General features: G+C 29.0%; 1 protein-coding gene and 1 pseudogene across 2 annotated transcripts in view; one reads left to right on the top strand and one right to left on the bottom strand.

Moving 5' to 3' along the window:
• LOC124941741 (factor of DNA methylation 1-like) overlaps positions 1-2,642 on the top strand; it is a 3,386-nt gene extending 744 nt beyond the window's left edge. Inside the window, exons 1-6 of one of the 2 annotated variants that reach the window (XM_047482091.1) lie at positions 133-316; positions 683-772; positions 870-1,157; positions 1,718-1,936; positions 2,064-2,304; positions 2,446-2,642. In XM_047482091.1, the coding sequence (XP_047338047.1) occupies positions 146-316; positions 683-772; positions 870-1,157; positions 1,718-1,936; positions 2,064-2,294 (999 nt within the window). In that variant the 5' untranslated portion in view covers positions 133-145 and the 3' untranslated portion in view covers positions 2,295-2,304; positions 2,446-2,642. Of the gene's footprint in view, positions 1-132; positions 317-682; positions 773-869; positions 1,158-1,717; positions 1,937-2,063; positions 2,305-2,429 lie in introns of those variants that run through there. The other variant, XM_047482092.1, reaches the window with a different exon arrangement.
• Positions 2,643-7,175: 4,533 nt separating this feature from the next.
• LOC124944135 lies at positions 7,176-9,674 on the bottom strand (annotated as a pseudogene).

Consider the following 9,674-nt stretch of genomic DNA (forward strand, 5'->3'; position numbering starts at 1 on the left):
CATATGCCGAAGGTTCTGTATTTGTGCTTTATACTCTCTTTTAATCTTTTGACAAAATAAGGAACTTCCATCTATCTTTCTTCCACATGCTCATATTCCTGTTTTAAGTTAGTAATACGACTTTCCATTCCTCAGAAACAAAAAGATGCAACGACTTGCACGAGAACATGTCAGAAGTATTTTAGATGAACAAGAGAAGATGAACTATGAGTTGGAAGTTAAAAGAAAGGATCTTGATGCATGGAACAGACAATTGAACAAGCGTGAAGCATTGACTGAACGTGAAAGGCAAAAACTTGACGAGGAGAAGCAAATGGTACACCTTTTTTTTTATTTCTTACCTAAATCCAATTGCATTTTTTACCTTGACATTTTTTTTTCACTATGTTTAAGTTAGTTTCTTTTACCTCGTGTTATCGATCTGGGTATACATGGTTGAATTAATTAAATCTTTTGGGTTGCACTAAATGAATTATCTACTTTATTTCCTTTATTCTATCTTTTATCATTTTTCTCTTCTCTTGGGGCTGCTTGTATACTGAGCTTACATTTCATGATATTCTTCATTTGTACAGCTTTAATATATAAAATGAAGCATCTAAAGATAGGCTTATGCAGTAAGAAGTTTAACTGTCGGATAGTGCTACATGGGTGATACTAACAAAATGGGATTCTTTTGCAGAGTACAACAAGAAATACTTCGCTTGAAATGGCATCTATGGAGCAAAGGAAGGCTGATGAGAATGTCTTGAGATTAGTTGAAGAGCAAAAGGTTTATAACATGAATCTATTTCTATTAGAGGGTATGAGTTTAATACAGATGTATGCGTGGCTTGTATTTTTAAAATGGGGGATTATGAAACTTTCAGAAAGAAAAACAAGAAGCCCTGAACAAGGTCCTTCAGCTGGAAAGGCAGCTAGATGCAAAGCAGAAGCTAGAGATGGAAATTGAAGAGTTGACAGGAAAACTTCAAGTGATGAGGCATCTTGGAGATGAAGATGATGATGCAGTGCAAAATAAAATTAAAGAGATGAATGAAGAATTACAACAGAAGCAAGATGAGATGTCTAGTTTGGAAGATTTAAACCAAGCACTCATCATCAAAGAGAGACAAAGCAACGATGAACTGCAAGAAGCTCGGAAAGTACTAATTTCGGTATGAGTTTTTTCATTTAGTTATATCTGGATGTATTAGTTTACCTTATCATTATATAGGATTAACTGTTTAAAAGAGCCACAAGATCTATTTAACACAAATCACTATCTAATAAGATTACTTCTAGTTGAATGTTGGAGCCTTCTTTCTTTTAGAAAATGAGAATTTTTTTCATTGATCCAGTTAACATTAAATCATTTGTCATAAGTTAATAAAAAACATAATAGAAAGTACCTAAATAAAAGAGAAACTCAAATCTCTAGATCAAAGGAGCTGAGGTTAACTTGAAGCTCAACTCTCTTGGTTGATGCTTCACAAATGATTTGGTTTGGCTTCCTTTTGTCCATTGTCGAGTTTGTGCATCTATTTATCCAACATGGATTTAGCTGTTTTCCATTTCTTTTTTGTCTGTGCTATTGTTCAAGCCTGCTTTAAAAACATGAGATGGAACATCTTAATCATCATCAGCAACAACTCTTGGATGCTTGTCAATATTTTTATTGTTCTTCATTTATATTTATATCAAAATATTTCACTGACCTCACTTCCTTGCATTTTAGGGCTTGACTGATATGCAATTTAGTTCCCGGGCTCATATTGGGATAAAAAGAATGGGAGATATTGAAATGAAGCCTTTTCATGCTGCATGCAAGGGAAAATATCCAGTTTCTGTCGCAGAAATGAAATCATCGGAATTGTGCACCTTGTGGCAGGAAAAGTTGAGAAAACCGGAGTGGCATCCATTCAAGGTCATTCAGACTGAAGATGGAAACCATGAGGTGTAATTTCTAACCATACTTGTATCTGTTTTGTTAGCTTGTTTCAAATTGTTTCAACTGCTTATCTTTTGTTTCTGGACATCGCTCTGTTTCATCTTTAAGTTGATGATTGTACATGATGATGCAGCAAATCATAGATGAAAATGACGAGGAACTTAAAACTCTGAGGGAGGAGTGGGGAAATGACGTTTATGAAGCTGTGGGAACTGCCTTAAAAGAGATGAATGAGTATAACCCAAGTGGAAATTATGTGATTTCCGAGCTATGGAACTACAAAGAGAATAGGAAAGCAACACTGAAAGAAGTTATTTCACACATCCTCAAGAGTTTGAAGACACTAAAGCGAAAGAGAACATGAACAAGTAGAGGTTTGTATTGATCGATCTCCTTTGGTTATTAACTATTTGTGTTTCATAGCTAGAACAGGTGCAATTGTCATTTCATTATTCAGATTATTGTTAGTTTAAGAAAGTTATCCCGTCTTTTAACGTAGTGTCTACTACGAACAGACAGCGGTGAGGCATGAAAATGCGAGATTAAAGGCAGAAGGATTTTTCAGTTGCAGGTATGGAGAGATCTATGTAACTTGATATTGTTTCCATTTGAATGGTTCCCATAACTAATGAATTGTTCAAGATTTGTAAGAATTTTTAATTTGAGTTTTTATTAGACGTTTTCTATTCATTACTACTATTACATAAAATGTGATGGATTTGGTTTATTTTTTCATAGTAGAAATGAGAATAATTTTTCTGGTATCTAATATTAAAATTATGATTGAAATATATGAAATTTTATTTGATATTTAATATTTTGTTAACTTTTTATATAGATTTATTTTAATTACAATTTTTGTGTGTATGCAAATTTTATATATTAAATAATTAATTTATCTCAATTTAATAAATTTAATAAATACAAAATTTTAAATTAAGATATTATTACTATTTAGACCTCGTTCGATTTGGGTTATGTAAATAACTCAAATTCAAAAAATATCATTTTATTTTTACTCTCTTTTCTTTTATCATTCAATTCATTATATAAAATACTCTTTATTTTTAATTAATAATTTTTATATATTAATACTCTTTAAATCAAAATTATCGTCTATAATTATTTTTAAATAAAACATGTTATAAATTTATCCCAAATCTAAACCAACCCTTAAAATTAAATATATTTATAATTGAAATAATATTTTAATTTATAATTTGAATCATAAAGTTAATAACGATTTCTTTGAAATTAACAATACATTGACATCATAAATCACATAACAAATTTAGATTCGAAAATAATCAATTTATATTAAAAAATAATGATTTTGAATAAATAAATTTTTGATAAAAAAGTTTTAAGGGCATTAATATATAATAATAAAATAAAAATAATAATTTAAAATAAAAATTATTTTAATATTTTATGTAATGAATTAAAATTTTTAATTTATTATTGAAATAATTCTAACGATCAAGACCATAATCTATGTTTGGTTTCTAACCTAATAATAGAATGGTCTTTTTTAAAGTGAGATAGACAATTCAATTTGAATACAATTGAGAGTTAAAATTTTCTTCAAGGAATTCCAAAATTATAACATTTTCAATTTTTTCATTTTGATAAGTTGAAAATAATCTTATTAAGTTGGTTGTCTCAAATTAATCACTAAAAAATTGATACATTTTAACAAACAAACAAAGTGGTATTTAAAACCAAATAAATAAATACATTTCAAAATTGGCTGGTTTGCAAAGATGTAGCCATGATCACTCTTTAAAATATTATGATGAATAAATAATTAGAAGAAATTTTAATTTCCTAGTTACTTATTCTTCAATATTATTTGTAGAAGAACTATATCAATTTAATTAATAAATGTAAATTACTTTTCCCACCTCCTCCCATATATCTATCTCTCGTCCCACTCCTTAATTAACTCAAAAATTACATATTTATCCCTATTAATTTTATATATATTACCTTTCATTTTATTTATTTTATTTTATTTAATTATTAAATTTTTTTATTATGAAATATAATTAATAAATTAATTTTTAATATTTTTTTCTATTTAAAAGATAAAAAGTCTAAAACATATATAATTAATTTTAAATATTATATATTAATAATAAAATTATAATAAAATAATAATTTTATATAAAATAAATATTTTAAAAAGTTAAATATGAAATATTGTAATAAAAAAATATTATTAAAAATATTATGCAAATGTTATCTTTATATTATTAAGTAAAAATTATATTTAATTTGACTAATTATTAATATATAATATATTAAAGACTTTATCTTATTTATTTGTTAAATAATTTTATTTATAAAAAAATTGATTTTTATAAGTATTTAAAAAAATATATATATATATAATTAATATAATAAATTATTAAATATTTATATTTTATTAAATTAGTACACATTTTAATATTTAATATATTTTAAATAATTATAATATAAAAATAATAATATTTTGTATTTTTAATTAAATAAATAAAGTTAAAAAAATATATTAAAAATTAATTAATTATATTTAATAAAAAAAACTTAATAATTAAATAAAATAAAATAAGTAAATTTAATAAAATAAGAAAAGTAAATATATAAAAATAATAAGAATAAATAAGTAATTTAGGAGTTAATTAAGGAGTGAAGGCGAGGTGAAAATATGGGAGGGTAGGAAAAGCACCTCCCTTAATAAATATATACACAAAAACTAATTAAATGTTATTAAATGAGTAAACTTGGGATTGTGTGGAGGAGGCTAAGCCGCTAATTAATTATTTTGTAATTATATAAATAGGTTTTCTTGAAATAATAAAAAAATATTATAAATATATTAAATAAAATTAAATATACGAAAAAACGAAATCACCAAATTTAAATGTAAATTTGAAAAATGTGTTTAGCATATTTTTTTTAAAACAATTTTATTCGTGTCCCGTTTGTGCTAAAGTTTATCACAGATATTTGTTTTTCAGGGTACAACGAATTCAGTAATAATTTTGCACTAAAATTACTACACATCGATCTTGACCAACGTATTTGACTATCACCACATTAAAAAAGAAGTGTAAACAGAAAAATCTCTTTTAAGTTGGATGTCTCAAATTAATCACTAGAGAATTGATACATTTTAACAAACAAACAAAGTGGTATTTAAAACCAAATAAATAAATACATTTCAAAATTGGCTGGTTTGCAAAGATGTAGCCATGATCACTCTTTAAAATATTATGATGAATATATAATTAGAAGAAATTTTAATTTCCTAGTTACTTATTCTTCAATATTATTTGTAAAAGAACTGGTATCAATTTAATTAATAAATATATACATAAAAACTAATTAAATGTTATTAAATGATTAAACGTGGGATTGTTGGCAATGTAATGAAATCAAACGGATAAGGACGATCACAATGTGTGGAGGAGGCTAAACCACTAATTAGGTGAATGTGTAGGCGCGGGAATTAATGATGGGCTCATAATTAATTAATTATTTTGTAATCATATAGATAGGTTTTCTTGAAATAAAAAAAAAAAAATATTATAAATAAATTAAATAGAATTAAATATACGAAAAACGAAATTACCAAATTTAAATGTAAATTTAAGAAATGTGTTTAGCACATTTCCCTTAAAACAATTTTATCCGTGTCCCGTTTGTGCTGATGTCCCGTTTGTGCTGGAGTTTAGAGAGAAAAATCTCTTAAAATTCTTAGAGAAAGAATGATATGGATAATGTGATGGGGTGAAATGAATAAAGAAAGAGTATATATTGCTGAGAATTAAACGTTCAAATGAAATAATTCAAACGTTTATTATCAATGCATATTGCTCATTAATTTGTCAATTAGTCTATAATTAATTAATATCGTTAATTTGTTAAAATATTGTTAGACATTCATTGTTAGCTAATTGAAAAATCTATATGTTAACCAATTGACAGACCAATTAAAATTAAATATTTATCATAATGTTATACTTTAATTTTCTAATTTGACATTAAATATTAATTAAATAATTTTGATTATTTTGAATTTATTTATTCAAAATAATTATTTAATTTTTATAAATTTGGGAGGTATAATTTTAGTGATTATAATTATGATCGAAAAATATTGAAGGAAATAATTTAAACACCAACAAACTCACATAACAAGCTTATTTATCAAAATACAAACAAACAAAAATCAGGTTCCACGAGAACAAAATCGTTCTAAACTTCCCAAATCAAGATTAAAAATCCGAACAAACTACACTCAATCAGTAACAATATCATATCACAGTACATTCAAAATAAAATTACCAGAACATCTTTCATATCCACACAAAGAAAAAATAAGAATTCACACAAAAGGATTTCTCAAAGTGGACTAAAGAAATAAAAATAAAACGTTACCTTTCAGATCGGGTATTCTAGCCGAACGACGGAGGTCCGAGTGAAGGGATAGAAGCAAGAAAAGCGGTGGGCACAAGAACAGAGGAAGATCGATACAAGAAATTGTGAGGGGTCAAACGAAGAAGATTATTGACGGGAAAAGAGAGTTTTTAGTGTTAAATTGTAAAGGTGCGAACAACGGAAGTTAGAGATAGGATAATATATGACCGCTCTATCTATTCTTGAAATAGAATAATAGTATTGACACCAAAATTTAAAGTGTTGAGTTAAACTCTTAAATTTTAAGAATTTAGAGAAGGTTAACGAGTTTAATTTAAATAAATTTTAAGTTAGTGAAATTAGTAGAATTTTATAAATAATTTAAATTTCAAATTTTTTCAAAAAGAAAAATGTATTTATATTTATAAATTAAATAAAGTAATTTATTCAAATAAATTAATTAATATAATTAATTTTATAAATATAAAATTATTATGATTTATTTTTTTATTAATTTTATACTTTATTATATAGATATTTTTAAATGGTCCATATATCAAATTCTTAATTATATAATAATAATAATAATAATATATAACTATATTTTTTTTAAAATAAAATTTTTACAATTTTAAATAAATTCTCAATTTTACAAATTTACAGCTATAACAATTTTAAATAAATTCTCTCATAGATTTTAATTGACTTAATTAAAAAAAATTAATCGACAAATTAACTATCTAGTTCATAATTTACCCAAAAAAAACTGTATCAAAATAACCCATATAAGAGGCTCTTTTCCGATATCAAAGCAACCCATATAAGAGGCTCTTTTCCGATTTCATTGACTTTAAGTCGTATAGTTTGTAAGGCCTCAAATTCAATTCGACCACACCTTCTCATATGCTAGAAAACCAACCATATATCATCATTTCAATTCGCATACCAGGCTTAGATATCCTCTTCGAATTGGAGCTCTCCTAAATCCGTAACCACTTTAGTGATACTATGCAACATAGAATGAACATCTTGAATTTCCGAATGAGAAGTATCGCGTACCAAAAACTCATGAATGTTACCATCGATTTCAATAGAACTACATCCAGGCTCTTTCTTCACTCCAGCATCTCTCATTCTCCTCCTCACCTTAGTCACATCCGCCCATCTATTAGCAGATGCATAAATATTAGCTAAAAGTGTATGAACGCGGAATCCTTTGTTTCAATTTCAGCTAACTTCTTTCCCATTCCCTCCCCCATTTTAACATTTCCATACGTTCTACATGCACTAAGCAAAGCCCCGTAAAGTGGAATCACAATTTCAATATCTTCATTGGGTGCTCTCTCGATCATTTCCTCGGCTTCATCCAACCGCCCAGAACGACCAAGGAGATCGATCACACACCCGTAATGCTCTAACTTCGGTTCGATTTGATAATTTCTCTTCATCGATTCAAAGTGGATTAATCCTTCGTTTACCAATCCTCCATGGCTACACGCGGTTAAAACTCCGATGAATGTGATATCGTCGGGTCTGAACCCATCTCGTTTCATTTCCGAGAACAGGACCAATGCTTTGTCGGTTTGACCGTTCAAGGCTAACCCGCAAATGATCGAAGTCCACGAGGCTGTATCTTTCTCGTGGCGATTCATTCGATTAAAAATCTCTAGGGATTTAACTACGCAACCGCATTTTGCGTACATATCGATTAGAGCGGTGCCAATGATGGCATCCAATTTTATTCGGTTTACCTCGATATATCCATGGATCCATCTCCCTTGCTCCAAAGCCCCCGATTGGGCGCAACCCGTTAGGATAGCAACCAATGTGAACTTATCTGGCTTGACCCGTTGAATTTGCATACGATGAAATAAGGCAATCGCTTCGTCAAACTGATTAAACTGCACATATCCATTGATCATAGTTGTCCATAGAATAACATCTTTACTCGGACTTCTTTCAAACAAACTTCTCGCTTTGTCGAGTTTCCCGGATCCGACATACCCAGAAACCATAGCCGTCCAACATATGACATTCTTTACTGGCATTTCGTCGAACATCTGACGTGCAATACTCAAATGCCCGCATTTAGAGTACATGTCCAATAGAGCATTGCTAATTATAGGGGTGAACCCGAGTTCGAATTCATCCCTAACAATACTATGGATTTCCTCACCTAGGTTCAATCTTTTCAGATTCGTGCAGGCAGAAAGGGTACTCACTACAGTAGCTTCATCGGGTTTAATAGCGTTTTCAGATCTCATTCGATAAAAAACATTCACAGCTTCCTCGAATTTACGACACTTAACGTAACCAGAAATCAGTACATTCCAGGAAACCACGTCTCTGTTTGGCATTCCGTCGAACAGCTTTTGGACATACTCTAATTGGCCGAGTTCAGAATACATGTCCATTAGCGAGTTACAGACGTAACAGTCAAACTCGGCTCCTGTTTTCACAGCAAACCCGTGAATCTTCTTTCCTAACGAAACATTGGAGATTTGTGCAACGGACTTCAGAACGAATGGGTACGTGAAATTGTCTGGCCATAGACCCTCTATTCTTAGTTCATCGAACAGAAGAATGGATTTTCTATAGCTGCTATTTTTAGCATATGCTTTGATCATCACATTGTAGATGAACAAAGATGGGTATTCAGCATAATTGAAGATTCTTTCAGCGTATGGCAGATTTCCTAGAGATGTATCTGCACAGAACACGATGAGCTTGTCTAGAGCATCTATGTCCTGATGGAATCCGATTTTGATGATCTGCGAATGTATTTGCTGTAGCCCAACCATGGACTTGCAGTTCTTCAGGTATTGTATGCATTCTTTCTTAGTTAGTCTTCCTACAGATTTTCCAACAAAATGGGACGGAATGAACATGCGCCAAACTTGGGATTTGGGACTTATGAGTTATGACCAGTCAATGTTGTCAAATGGCACCTCAAAGAAGCCTGTTTATTGTGAAATTTTAGAATGTTGAAACAGCACGAAAAAATGATTGTAATGTAAAGCAATTTAAACTTTATCATAGTGTAGTGAAAATGAATGCAGTATTGGATTAATTTCTCAACCAAACACAGCTTAAGGAACAACCAAAATTTCTTAACATGAGGGCAGACAATGATATATGGTAAAGTTGGGACTCAGTTATGAAAATTACCAACAGTAAGTCAATGAAGTTTAAAGAACTTGATAAGAAGATTGGCCGAGTAAATTACCTTTTGGTAACTTTTCTCTAATGAAGGTAGTCATATCATGTCTCGTGATCTGATTCCTGCTCTTAACAGATTTTTCATAAAACCTGTGACAAATTACATCACATGAATATCGTG

The sequence above is a fragment of the Impatiens glandulifera genome, chromosome 6 (assembly GCF_907164915.1).
Source record: "Impatiens glandulifera chromosome 6, dImpGla2.1, whole genome shotgun sequence".
Taxonomy (NCBI): Eukaryota; Viridiplantae; Streptophyta; class Magnoliopsida; order Ericales; family Balsaminaceae; genus Impatiens; species Impatiens glandulifera.